The 14,510-nt window shown below is 40.6% G+C and overlaps 1 protein-coding gene across 4 annotated transcripts in view; it reads left to right on the top strand.

The window, feature by feature from the left end:
* Positions 1-14,510, top strand: part of LOC133482193 (mitochondrial intermediate peptidase-like) — a 35,225-nt gene that overhangs the window by 6,643 nt on the left and 14,072 nt on the right. For all 4 annotated transcript variants that reach the window (XM_061782027.1, XM_061782024.1, XM_061782025.1 and 1 more), the window contains 10 exons: positions 179-335; positions 560-608; positions 1,073-1,133; positions 1,207-1,259; positions 7,060-7,213; positions 7,290-7,367; positions 8,065-8,272; positions 8,604-8,713; positions 8,822-8,896; positions 9,155-9,271. In XM_061782027.1, the coding sequence (XP_061638011.1) occupies positions 179-335; positions 560-608; positions 1,073-1,133; positions 1,207-1,259; positions 7,060-7,213; positions 7,290-7,367; positions 8,065-8,272; positions 8,604-8,713; positions 8,822-8,896; positions 9,155-9,271 (1,062 nt within the window). The remainder of the gene's footprint in view (positions 1-178; positions 336-559; positions 609-1,072; positions 1,134-1,206; positions 1,260-7,059; positions 7,214-7,289; positions 7,368-8,064; positions 8,273-8,603; positions 8,714-8,821; positions 8,897-9,154; positions 9,272-14,510) is intronic.

The following is a 14,510-nucleotide window of genomic DNA, read 5'->3' on the forward strand; positions in this document are numbered from 1 at the left end:
CTGATTAGTTTTTATTATGGGTTTTTGTGTGTTTTGGGGGTTAATGATTCCAAATAAAGGATCTGTTATAACAGTTTAATATTAATGGGGCTTAATTCCTTTTTAGGGTATTGAAAAAGTAATTTGTGTGTCCAGACTTATCTTAATAATGAATCCTGTCACTATTGAATACTTGCAGGTACGAGAAATCGCCTACAGAATTTACTTGTATCCAAATGGAGATCTGATGGAGTGTCTGGAGGAACTCCTGAGATGCAGACATAAGCTGGCCACACTGGTGGGATATGAGTCCTACGGCCACAGAGCCTTGAAGGGAACGATGGCAACAACACCAGGTTGAGTCATATCCCAGTATTATTACAAGGAGTTATGATCACGAGTTAATGCCTGCTGGAAGAGCCTGACTTTTTTAATGTAGAGAGTATAGGAAAAGCCTTACAGTAAAGTGTAATTCTTTGTAACTATCTGCACACGTACAAGCTTCACTAGTATTTTTGGTTTTGGTTATGATGATTGTGTGGTCATATTTGTGTGCTGCATTTATTTTTGCATATTGCAGAATCGGTGATGAGGTTTCTTCAGCTCTTAACAGACAAGTTGTCAGACAGGTACAGAAAACTATAGAAACATTGTATGAGTTGTGTCCCTCTGTTGAGAAATGCTCAACAGACACTTAATTAGAACACACAAATCAAACAAGAGAAAACATTCTTTAAACAGTTTTTAAAATGATAATAATGTGCCATTTACATTGAGGCTCTCAAAGAGACATTCAACAAAAATATGTTATAGAAACAGCTCTCAGTAACTGCAGTCTACATCACTGCAAACCACAACTAGACTATAAAATTAATGTTTTTTTTGTCAGTTACTAAAGCTACAGACATACATAATTGAGGCTGGTGAGTGTAAGTTTCCCAGCCCATTTATAGTCATCTGTTAGTTATGCGTTTGCCAACTTTGATCCAAATGTATCCTGTGTTCTCCATCCATCCATCCATTTTCTTCCGCTTATCCGAGGTCTGTATTCTAATGGCCTTTAATTTTGGGTATTTTCTTCCCAATGTCACAGAACAGCAAAAGACTTTAAGATGATGAGCGACATGAAGAAAAAGCTCAACCCTCGGAATTCTGTGGGTGACAGAATTGCTCTATTTCATGTTAAAATACTTGTCATCTACAAGAACTCACGTTGTTTTGCTACAGGAGCTCATGCCATGGGATCACCCGTTCCTCAGCGGAGTCTTGCGTGCTGAAAGGTTAGGAAACAAATCGTCATGTAAATTGTAACTCCCACTCAATTTTCTCAAGCTAATTGATATGAGGCGAGAAGCTTGAGAGTTGTCTATGCCTCTGCTTGGATGCCATTCTATTGTACTGTACAACCCCAATTCCAATGAAGTTGAGATGTTGTGTTAAACATAAATAAAAACAGAATACAGTGATTTGCAAATCATGTTCAACCTATATTTAATTGAATACACTACAAAGACAAAATATTTAATGTTCAAACTGATAAAGTTTATTGTTTTTAGCAAATAATCATTAACTTAGAAGTTTATGGCTGCAACACGTTCCAAAAAAGCTGGGACAGGGTCATGTTTACCACTGTGTTACATCACCTTTTCTTTTAACAACATTCAATAAACGTTTGGGAACTGAGGACACTAATTGTTGAAGCTTTGTAGGTGGAATTCTTTCCCATTCTTGCTTGATGTACAGCTTCAGCTGTTCAACAGTCCGGGGTCTGCGTTGTCGTATTTTACGCTTCATAATGCGCCACACATTTTCAATGGGAGACAAGTCTGGACTGCCGGCAGGCCAGTCTAGTACCCGCATTCTTTTACTACGAAGCCACGCTGTTGTAACACGTGCAGAATGTGGTTTGTCATTGTCTTGCTGAAATAAGCAGGGATGTCCATGAAAAAGACGTTGCTTGGATGGCAGCATATGTTTCTCCAAAACCTGTACGTACCTTTCAGCATTAATGGTGCCTTCACAGATGTGTAAGTTACCCATGCCATTGGCACTAACACAGCCCCATACCATCACAGATGCTGGCTTTTGAACTTTGCGTCCATAACAGCTCAGATGGTTATTTTCCTCTTTGGCCCGGAGGACACGACGTCCACAATTTCCCAAAACAATTTGAAATGTGGACTCGTCAGACCACAGAACACTTTTCCACTTCGCATCAGTACATCTTGGATGAGCTCGGGCCAAGAGAAGCCGGCGGCGTTTCTGGGCGTTGTTGATAAAAGGCTTTTGCGTTGTATAGTAGAGTTTTAAGTTGCACTTAGGGATGTAGCACCAAACTGTATTTACTGACATTGGTTTTTTGAAGTGTTCCTGAGCCCATGTGGTGATATCCTTTTCACATTAATGTCGGTTTTTGATGCAGTGCCGCCTGAGGGATCGAAGGTCACGGGCATTCAATGTTGGTTTGCGGCCTTGTCGCTTACATGCAGTGATTTCTCCAGATTCTCTCAAGCTTTTGATGATGATATGGACCGTTGATGATGAAATCCCTAAATTCCTTGCAATTGTACGTTGAGGAACATTGTCCTTAAACTGTTCGACTATTTTCTCATGCACTTGTTCACAAAGAGGTGAACCTCGCCCCATCTTTGCTTGTGAATGACTGAGCAATTCAGGGAAGCTCCTTTTGTACCCAATCATGGCACCCACCTGTTCCCAATTAGCCTGTTCACCTGTGGGATGTTCCAAACAGGTGTTTGATGAGCATTCCTCAACTTTCTCAGTCTTTTTTTGCCACCTATCCCAGCTTTTTTGGAACGTGTTGCAGCCATAAAATTCTAAGTTAATGATTATTTGCTAAAAACAATTAAGCTTAACTGTTTGAAGATTAAATATCTTGTCTTTGTAGTGTATTCAATTAAATATAGGTTGAACATGATTTGCAAATAATTGTATTCTGTTTTTATTTGTTTAACACAATGTCCCAACTTCATTGGTATTGGGGTTGTAGAATAAGTCAGTATAATGTTAATTTGATCCAGATTTAGCTGCAAATGCATTGTTGCAAGTAAAGTTTACTGTCTTGGTGTAAAATACTATTCTTTTTATTTGTGGCCTAAGTATTAGGGTTGGGCATCGTTTGAATTTGAGCAATTCAGGTCCCAATTCCAGTTCCTTATTTCAATTCCGGTTCCAAACGATTCTTGATTCCGATTCTTTTGGGGGGCTGAGTGAAAAGGTTTGCATGGTTTAAATAAAGGGTGTCCAAATTATGAACATTCATTTTCTTAGCAGCCGGCAGCATAGACTAAAATGAACATTTGACTCGCGGTTCTTTATAACCAGTATCACTAGCAAACCTATCAACTAAAAGACAATGTGTGTGGAACTAACCCAATTGACTTAATATTCATTAATTAATGTTTCAGCTAAAAGTTAAATATAGCATTAAAATTATTTGGGACTGTTTTATCATGTCAAATGGTTTATATGTGCAATTTTTAACTTGAATTCCTGTTTTAAGCTTGTAGCCTTTTATTTTGAAGGGTACACACTGGAACTCAGCATTTTGTCACGAAAAGTAACTCCTCGCGGCACCGGTCTTTTTTTATTAATGGGTGGAACCAAATGCTATAAAACGTTGATTCCTTTCCTTACCCACTGATGAGGCACAAGGTTAGTGTTTGTGATACTGTGAGACGTTTGTGAATTTTGTCCCAATTCATTGTGATGTAAAGTTGCTCCTGTAAAGTTTTAGCTAAATGTTAGGCTTTTACCTTGGTTTGAAGACTAAAATAAATGCTAAAAAACATCAGTGCAAAAGTCCAACCAACTGTTTACCTTGTTAGCTGTCTCAATGTTGGCATAGAAGTATTTTATTGTTACACTCACCCAATTGACTGAGAGTTGACTTCACTGAAGCTCCGCGCGATGTAGGCTGACGCTTGGAGCCCGTCAGACGCTACAGATCGTGAAAGCCTCCTTTGCACAATATGATCTTATTCTAAGTGTTACACTGAGACGACTGGTCATTAATTTTAACAAAGTTAAGACACACTTTTGTTCGCCGCTGCCACCGTTGGGGACAAGCACAAACTCGTCTTCATGTGCATTCTTCTTCTTTGTTGGTTTTTGCCACTTCTTCGGGGTCGGCAGACTAGGCATCGAAACTGGGAACCGAAATTTTGAAATTTGAACGATTCCAGGAGAACCGGAACGTTAGTCCCAGTTCCAATCGGTTCTCGATGCCCAACCCTCCTAAGTATGTAGTAATAGTGGAAGCAACGAAGGGAAACGTGCAAAAATACACTGGACCTTATAAAGTACCGTGAACTGTATTGGCCCCCTTCTCAAATTGTTATATTTTTGCATAGTTTCCCAATTTAATGTTTAAGATCATCAATGTAAATATCTGACAAATATAACCCAAGTGAACTTAAAATGCTGTTTTTTTAAATGATTTCATTTATTAGGGAAATTAAAAACTATTAAAAGTTACCTGTCCCTGTGTGAAAAAGTAATTACCCTTGTTAAATCATGAATTAATTGTGGGTAATCACAATTTTTGGTTAACTTTCACTGATCACAACCAAGCCTGATTACCTCCAGACCTGTTCAATCAAGATAACACTTAAACAGAATCTGTGCCAACAAAGTCAATTCTAAAAAATCTGGAACAAAATGACACGAGTGGAGAAATAAAGTAATTGACATCTATCAGTCTGGAAAGGGTTACAAAACCCATTTCTAAAGCTTTAGGATTCCAGCGAACCACAGGGAGAGACATTATCCTCACATGGAGAAAACATGGAACAGTGGTGATCCTTCCCAGTAGTGGCCAGCCTACAAAGATTACCCCAAGAGAACAGCAATTACTCATCCAGGAAGCCACAAAGGAACTCAGGACAACTTCTAAAGAACTGCAGGCCTCCCTTGCCTCAGTTAAGGTCTGTGTTCATTATACAACAATAAGGAAGAGACTGGGTAAAAATGCCATCCATAGCCGAGTTCCAAGGCCAAAACCATTGCTGAAGAACATACTTTTTGTTTTGCGCAAAAGTAAAACATTTGAATGATTCCCAGGACTTTTTGGAGAATATGATATGGACTGAGAAGATGATAGTTGAGCTTTTTTGAAGGTGTGTATCTCGTTACATCTAGTGTAAATGTAGCACAGCCTTTCAGAAAAAGAACGTCATACCAGTAGTCAAACATGGTGGTGGTAGTGTGATGGTCTTGGGCTGCTTCGTCCTTCAGGACCTTGACAACTTGCTGTGATTGATAGAACCATGAATTCTGCTCTTTAACAGAAAATCCTCAAGGCGAATGTTCAGCCATCAGTTTGTGACCTCAAGCTGAAGCACACTTAGGTTCTGCAGCAGGATAACCATCCAAAGCACACCAGGAAGTCAACTTCTGAATATCTTAAAAAAACAAAATGAAGGTTTTGTAGTGGCGTAGTCAAAGTCCATCCATCCATCCATTTTCTGAGCCGCTTCTCCTCACCAGGGTCGCGGGCGTGCTGGAGCCTATCCCAGCTGTCATCGGGCAGGAGGCGGGGTACACCCTGAACTGGTTGCCAGCCAATCGCAGGGCACATAGAAACAAACAACCAGTCGCACTCACAGTCATGCCTACGGGCAATTTAGAGTCACCAATTAATGCATGTTTTTGGGATGTGGGAGGAAACCGGAGTGCCCGGAGAAAACCCACGCAGGCACGGGGAGAACATGCAAACTCCACACAGACGGGGACGGGGATTGAACCCCGCACCTCAGAACTGTGAGGCTGACGCTCTAACCAGTCAGCCACCGTGCCGCTAGTCAAAGTCCAAACTTGAATTTGATGGAAATAGAGTGGCATGACCTTAAAAAGGCAGTTCATGCTCAAAAACCCTCAATTTTTGCTGAATTCAAACAATTCCGTCAGGAAGAGTGGGCCCAAATAGCTTAACAGAGATGTGAAAGACTCACTGTCAGTTGTAGAAAACGCTGCTTGCTGCTGAGGATGGCTCAACCAGTTAGGTTTAGTGGGCCATTACTTTTTCACACAGGGCCAGGTAACTTTGAATTGTTTTTTTTTCCTTAATAAATAAAATCACCATTTAAAAACATAATTTTTAAGTTCACTTGGGTTATATTTGTCTGATATTTACATTTGTTTGATGGTTGTAAACGTTAAAGTGGGGAAACTATGCAAAAATATAAGAATTTGAGAAGGGGGCCATTACTTTTTGACGGCACTTTATTTCCCACTAACTGGGAATAAAATGTTTTCCTTGAATTCTCCCAAGTACATGAGTTCAGGTTATTTCTTTTCAAATAATTGTTATATCATAGTGAGCCTGAAAAGCAGCATCATTCAGTTTGGATCCAGCCCTGGTCATTTTTGTAGTTTTAGAGCTGTTCTCCATCCTTTTATGTACAATCCTCTGTTGTTAATGACTTCTCGTTTTTTCTCCAGCACTCATCAGCAATATCACATTGAAAGAGAGTCTTGATAAAATTATTGCAGAAATTGTTGATCCTTTATGTGCACTTTGGATGGATGTTAACAGGAAGTTGTTTGTGTCTTCTCATTGCCATTATTTAATGGGGGAAAAATCTGGTCATCTCCTGTACATGGCTTTGGACCATGCTGTTCAGAAGGAAAAGTCTTAAAAATCTAGGTTCAGTTAAACTGGAAATATTTCCCCAGAGTTGACTTTTATTTTCCACCACACAGAAGCTTTTGTTACTACTTATTTCATTCCATCAGTGATGTTTTGAAGATGACAATTTTCAAGAACACACAAAAACAAAATCTGTTCATAGATTAATTTCTCTATTGTGCTTTCTTGGGAAGGTGGATTTTGCATAATGGCTCATAGACAAACACGCTTTCCACTTCATTAACTACAGCAATGCAGGAAGAGCTGTATTAAAAAAAGTTAATAAAATTTAGTTTCAACTGGCTCTGAAAGAGAGCTCCTTATTTATGGAAGTATTTTCTTATATGGTTAAGTGGATAAAGTCCTACCTCACCAAGACTAACATCTTAGGTTGGTGTCTTGCTTCTCTTGTGTTTTTGGTCATGGTTCAGGTACAACATCGAACCCAGTCTGTACAGCCCCTACTTTTCTCTGGGGGCCTGCATGGAGGGTTTGAACATCCTCTTCTCTCAGCTCTACGGTGTCTCCCTCATGTCTGAACACCCCAGTGCTGGAGAGGTGTGGAGCGACGATGTGCGCAAATTGGTATGCTGTTGGCCGCGTATTAATGACGTGTGCCTGATGTGTTAATGAACCGCAAGTTTGATGGTTTCATTTCCAGGCTGTGGTTCATGAAACAGAGGGATTACTTGGCTATATCTACTGTGACTTCTTCCACCGGCAAGACAAACCTCATCAGGTGAGCATACACACACTCACAGTCTTTTTGTTTCTTCCTCTTCTCGTACTGTCATTAGCTCCATCACAATGGAACCCTTCCCCCCACCTCAGAATTCAATTGGTAGAGTCCTGTCTGAAAAATCCTAACGGCTAACGTCTTTTATGGCAAGTTGCTAACTAACAAATGGACATGCAATTTTAGTTTTGTTGGAGGAATTTATTTTCACTATTTGTGGAGTCATGATTGTTCCCCCCAACCACACCCCACCAATCCCAGAATCCAAAAAAGTGGTCCAATTCCATCATCCTGTCCATTGTTAAGATGATTTGGTTCTTGAGCGTTGAGTGGAGTTCACTGGCTGACAGAATAACAGAGATCAGAGGTCTTTAGTTTGTGGCCATTCAGTTTCATCCGGTGTCTTGTTCTTGGCAGAGCACATACTGCGGATTACAGTACTCATAATTGCTGCTTGTCACAATGTGGTCTGACAAATAAACAAATGAAAACACATTTTGCACTCTACTGAGTGCTGAGCTCTACTGAGTGCTAATCTAGGTATTTTTTTAATTTTTTTTTTTTTTTTTTTAATTTGGAGATGTCACATTATATTGGACTCTACAAACGGGGGATATTTACATTTTTGAGGGTTGCGAGTTATGGAAAAAATAAACAAAACGAGAAGCATGGTTGCCCTCATTCTTCCTCCTCCACACAGGACTGTCACTTCACCATCCGGGGTGGTCGCTGGTGCCATGAAACAGGTCAGTACCAGCTGCCCGTCGTCGTGTTGATGTTGAGCCTGCCTCACCCCACAAGAAGTGCCCCCACCCTGCTCTCTCCCGGCATGATGGAGAATCTCTTCCACGAGATGGGCCACGCCATGCATTCAATGCTAGGACGCACTCGTTACCAGCATGTTACAGGTTTGCAGCCGCAGCATTAGAAACACCGGCATAATCGAGTAAGATTAAGCTGTAGGAAAGATTCTTTGTTTAAAAAGTGTTGACTAACACAAAGATGTATTATTTAAAGAATATGTGTATTGTGATTGTAGTTTGCAGTGTACTACTTTTTATATAGTGTTTCTAATATTCATCTCTGACTGCAGCAATCAAAACTGGTCATTGATGTCTTAGTAAAGGCACAATTTTAGATACAGCTCTGCTCTTGTACTACTACATAATGAATGAAGTGTTCAAACTCTTTTTGGAGCTTTCTTGGTTACCTCTGCCCTTTCTTTTTTCTATCCTCAAGGAACTAGATGTGCAACAGATTTCGCAGAAGTGCCCTCCATCCTCATGGAGTACTTTGCCGCAGACTATCGGGTCGTCAGCCAGTTTGCACGTCATTATGATACTGGACAGGTATACTTCGAATGTGTGCACAAACTGCAAGCGCTCAAAAGTGTTAAAAAAATATGTATGTACACATGCGTTCAATATATGATGAACTACGTTTCAATGTCTTGTCAGCCTCTTCCTGAGAGTATGGTGACTCGTCTATGTGAGTCCAAGAAGGTGTGCGGTGCTGCAGACATCCAACTGCAGGTACCGCCAAACACACAAACCAACTATTAAATCTGAACCTATACTGTGGTTATTGTATTGTCAGTCAGTCAAAGCCACCTTACAAGCTGGTAGTGAACATCTTTTTAACATCTTTCTTTGGCTTCAACTGTAACATAATGTATTATGGGTTTGTAACAGACAAACATTCTTCTGTATTTCATAATGGTCCAATATTTTGTTTCTGGTTTTTATGTTAAGCATGTTCAATCAGTGATGATATCGATTGTCCCTGGGCAGATTTTCTATGCTGCACTGGACCAGATTTACCATGGAAAACCCCAAAATCACTCGACCACTGAAATCCTGAAGGAAATGCAACAGAAATTCTACGGCTTGCCTTACATTCCCAATACGGTACGTTTTCATTTGTTATTGTGCTATTTGGTGCTAATTATTTCAAGCGCCGTAATCAGTTATTCAATCCTCTATACGGAACGTCACGGGACGAAACCCGATAAACAGATTAGCTGGCTTCCTGTGAATGCTATGCTAACGAGCATGACTAAGGTTTGTTGACATGATTCTTTGAAGACAAACTTGCTGAAATTTAGTTTTCTTTATGGCTGGTGTCCTCGGGCAAAAGTTAAATACATCATTTAATTATAGAAATATGATATGACATGGGTGGAACGGTGAGCGACTGGTTAGCACATCTGCCTCACAGTTCTGAGGACCAGGGTTCAAATCTGGCCTCTCCTGTGTCGAGTTTGCATGTTCTCCCCATGCCTCTGGTTTCCTCCCACATCTCAAAAACATGCATGGTAGGTTAATTGAAGACTCTAAATTGCCCATAGGTGTGAATGTGAGTGCGATGGTTGTTTGTTTATATGTTCCCTGCAATTGGCTGGCGACCAGTTCAGGGTGTACCCCGCCTCTCGCCCAGAGTCAGCTGGTATAGGCTCCAGCAAGGCCCGCGACCCTAGTGAGGATAAGCGGTACGGAAAATGGATGGATGAATGATATGACATATGTAAATGAATGAAACCTAAACATTGAATATTGTCATCTTTGGTGGCTCTGTGGTTCCATCCATCCATTTTCCATACCGCTTATCCTTTTGTGTTAAAAAAGACATTGTAGACATTTAAATTTCCTACGGGTGCCACTCACGGTCCCCTTCACCATTCACCCCAGCTGGGATCACGTGCTTCAACCTGTTTTACCGAATGTGGAAGTAGGTTGCGCGTACTATATTATCTCTTCGTTCAACCTGAATCTTAATTGTTCATCTTACCCAGATGTTCTCAACAATTCTGTGGAAAAGCTGCTCAAAAAGACTTCCTAAATGGCCAGGTGTCCCAATACATTTGTCAAAATTGTGTATTTGCGCTGCAGTGTAGTTCAACAAGCAGTACTGGGGAGTCATTGTGCTGCCTCTCTTTGGTGTCTTCTTATTCAGTCTCAGCGCAATTTAAAAGATTAAAGCCATTTTTTGAAGCCCTGGTAAAACCACATAGCAGGTCTTCTTTAAATGAGCTCTCCCTTGGGGAAATATTTGAAACTGTTCTTCCAGTTCTTTTAATGAAAAAAACCTCAGCATTTCCCTCCACATTTGAAGCTGTGGGTAAGGGGAACGCGCCAGGAGGGCGAAGGGAATTGAAAATAAAGTCAGTGAATGGCCTTCATTTAGCATTTGCTCTGGGCTATAATTATGTGCATCATGAAAAGAGATTACAGTGCTGTTGTATCTTTGCCCGTATTTCAGTGTCTGGTCAGTATTTTTTCACCCATTGTTCAGCTCGTGCCTCGCTTTTTTTCCAGCTGTTTCTCCACATAGTGTTTTTTTTAAAAAAAAATTTTTATAGTAATGTGTTTCCCTCTTTTCAAATTGCATTGTAAGCTCTAGCAGACATTCACCTCAGCCAACAGCAGCAGGAATGTTTTCCCAGTTTGAGCTGCTCTGTGTAATTGCGATGCCTCACTTTCAAGGATGGGGATCAGTGTAATCCTCAAACTTTGAAGTAAATTAAAAATTACTGTGCCTCCAATAAGATGGAAATGTACAGATGGTGGACAGTAGTGTAAAAAAGTATTTGCCCCCTTCCTGATTTCTTTTTTTTTTTTGCTTTTTTGTCACACTTACATTTTTCCCATCAAACAAATTTTAATATTCGTCAAAGACAACACAAGTAAACACAAAGTGCAGTTTTTAACTACATGGCCCTGTGTGAAAAAGTGATTGCCCCTAAACCTAATAACTGGTTGGTCCACCCTTTAGGCGCAACAACTGCAATCAAGCGTTTGCGATAAGTTGCAGTGAGCGTCTTTAGGAATTTTGGCCTGTTCACCTTTGCAGAATTGTTGTAATTTAGTCACATTGGTGGGTTTTCAAGCATGAACTGCCTTTTTTAAGGTCATGCCACAGCATCTCATTAAGATTCAGATCAGGACTTTGACTAGCCCACTCCAAGGTTTTAAGTTTGTTTTTCTTCAGCCATTCAGAGGACTTGCTAGTTTGTTTTGAATCGTCCTGCTGCAGAACCCAAGTTCGTTTCAGCTTGAGGTCACGAATAGCTGGCTGGACATTCTCCTTTAGAATGTTTTTGGTAGACAGCAGAATTCATGGTTCCATTGATCACAGCAAGTCTTCCAGGTCCTGAAATAGCAAAACATCCCCAGATCATCACACTACCACCACCATATTTTGCTGTTAGTATTATTTTTCTGAAATGTGGTGTTACTTTAACGCCAGATTTAATGGGACACACACCTTCCAAAAAGTTAAACTTTTGCCTTGTCAGACCACAAAGTGTTTTTCCAAAAGTCTTGAGGATAATCAAGATGTCTTCTGGCAAAATTGAGATGAGCCTTAATATTCTTTTTGCTCAGCACTGGTTTTCATCTTGGGACTCTGCCATGCAGGCCATTCTTGCCCAGTCTCTTTCTTATCGTTGAGTCATAAACACTGACCTTAACTGAGGCAAGTGAGGCTTGCAGTTCTTTGGATGTTGTTGTGGGGTCTTTTGTGACCTCTTGGATGAGTTGTTGCTGTGCTCTTGGGGTAAGTTTGCAATATATGCACAATTTAGGTAATGACAAAGGAAAAATAAACTGCACCATCATTGTACATTTTACAAACTTGCTAAAAACAAATAAACAGTCATCATAAAACAACAAAACAAAGTCGTGGAAATAATTTACATGAAAACGTTCGGCTTCATCAGAATTAACAATTAATGTCAATGCATTAGACGTACTATTTAATTATTATCTTGAAATAAACTAAGTTTTATCGCTTTCAGCTACAGTTTCTTATAAATAAAGCTTTGTGTTTATTTGGGTCAAGAATACTTTTTGAGCTATTTCTTACCTTCCAGAATTCAGGAAAATAAAGACGAGTAGTACTCTAGCTGCCACCATAAAAAGTGCTCTTAAAAAGCTCTATACTATAGGGGGTCACCAACGTGGTGCCCGCGGGCACCAGATAGCCCCCAAGAACCCCATGAGAAGTCCGCAGGCCTGTTCTAAATATAGCTTACCAGTGATAAGACATTTAGGATTTTCTAGGAACGTTGAAGAATTAATTATATGAAAATGTTAACACTGGCAAAGTGTTGCGTATTGATTTTTATCTGTCTTCTAATTATTGTGAGACATCATTAACATGATCAGTGTCTTCATATAAATGAATATTATTATTATTAGTAGTAGTAGTAGTATCCAAGAAGTAGCTTTCAGCGTCAAAAAAGTTGGTGACCCGAGCTCTTATAACAATGAACAGCAACATAACAGTTCCCCTGTTAAACAGCAATAGCATAATCTATCTGGCGTGTCCAAAAAAATTAAAAATAAAAAAACAATCAAGGAGCATGTAATGCCAAAAAAAACCCAGGTTCAGGTAAACTTAGATCCCAAGTGATGCTCAAGCACCTACCCTTTTTCCCTGGATGACTTTGACCATTTTTTCTTCATTCATCAATATTTAAAAAAAATAGAAATTATCCTCAGTGTCATAAATTGTACCTGCTTTGTTATGATAGTGATACTTGTTTGTTTTAGTTTTTTGTATATGCTTCTTCTGACTAATACCTCTGAACAATAAGACCCCTGTAATGCTAATCGACTACTTTGTACCTACCCAGTCAATGCAGGACACAGGACACATGGACACATGGCCCCCAGTCACAACGCACCCTGTAAAACTAATATACTATTTTAAAAAATCTGAATTATGTCAGTACATGCACATGGATCTGAATATTTCTTTGAAAAACTAATACATATTTTTTTATCATGGATAGCGCTGCAGGCCAACTTCAATACATTAAAATCATTGCCTTGTTTGGCTTTTGTTTTGGAGCTGGCCCTCGTAACTCGTTGGCAGTGTGCTGCCATAATGCATAGTACTAACACTCGTTGTGCCGGCTGGCTTAACTTCAACAGGAGACTGGCCTGACTCCACTATATAGTGCCAACATTTACAGTTGCCACCAACAACGCTATCCCAAAATCAGGTTCAATCGCAAATTAAAGACGCGGTTTTGTTTGCCTCCGCCGCCGTTGGGCGCGTCTTCTTGCGCGCTCTTCTTTGTTGGTTCTCGCAGGTTCTTCGTTGGTTCTCGCCGCTTCTTCTTCTTCGGGGTGGGCGGGCTGGGGGCAGGGGTTTTTAGGTTTGGTCGGCTCCGGTGTGGCCGGGGCGTCTGTCCCAGTTGCGGTCGATTCTCGATGCCCAGTCCTACTCATGACAGGCGCTTAGCTATGACCGTTTTTAATTTAATTTAATACAATTTTATTTATTTATTTATTTTTTTGTGTGGTGGGTGGGGTCCCCATGCAGTCCTGGGGGCTGGCGGTGGTGGGCTCGCTGGGTGGGTGGTTGGGGCGTGAGGGTCAGTGGTCCGGTGCACTTGCCCCTCCCCGTTGGGACTGGTCGGGGCACTTCGATCGGGCTTGGGACCTCCCTGGGTCCTTGGTTGTCGGTGGCGTCCTCTCGGTTGGGTCTCCTGGTGGATGGGCTCGCTGACTCCTATCCTATACATACGTATCCTCAGTCAAGTAAATAGAGTGGCTAATGGGTTACAGGGAGATATGGATTCTAAACATTCTGACTAGCGTATGCATAGTTTACAGAGTGGCGCTAGCAGTTCCTGGCTGTGTGAGAAGAGGGAAGATCACCTGTGAGTAACACGGACCACATGGTCAACTCTTCAGCTGAGGATAATGTTTGGATTTAAACTGCAGCAGGCAAGAGTTTATGATAATCTGTGATTCCTTGCTTGAGTGCAAGAGGAACAAATATTTGCTGGACGCACACAGTTAAATCTACATTATCATCGTACGAGGTGCTCTTGAAAAGAAACGAGAAATGTCATGCATGAGTGAAGAGAGGAAAAAGTTACTGTGACCCTCCTGCTGTGCTGCACAAGTCAATTTATGACGTAAAGCACAGGTGTCAAACTCAAGGCCTGGAGGCCAATTCCGGACCACCACATTATTTCATGTTGCCCAGGTAAGCAAATCATGTGCGTCTACTTCATGTTCTTCTGGACCAAAATTTTTTAATTGTTCTTACTTTTAATAACGTATTTTAAAAAATTTTAGTTAGGAATGTCTGGACCATTTTCAACTGTTCAAAACCAAGCTGTACAAAAAC

Source organism: Phyllopteryx taeniolatus, chromosome 8, assembly GCF_024500385.1.
Source record: "Phyllopteryx taeniolatus isolate TA_2022b chromosome 8, UOR_Ptae_1.2, whole genome shotgun sequence".
Classification (NCBI taxonomy): Eukaryota; Metazoa; Chordata; class Actinopteri; order Syngnathiformes; family Syngnathidae; genus Phyllopteryx; species Phyllopteryx taeniolatus.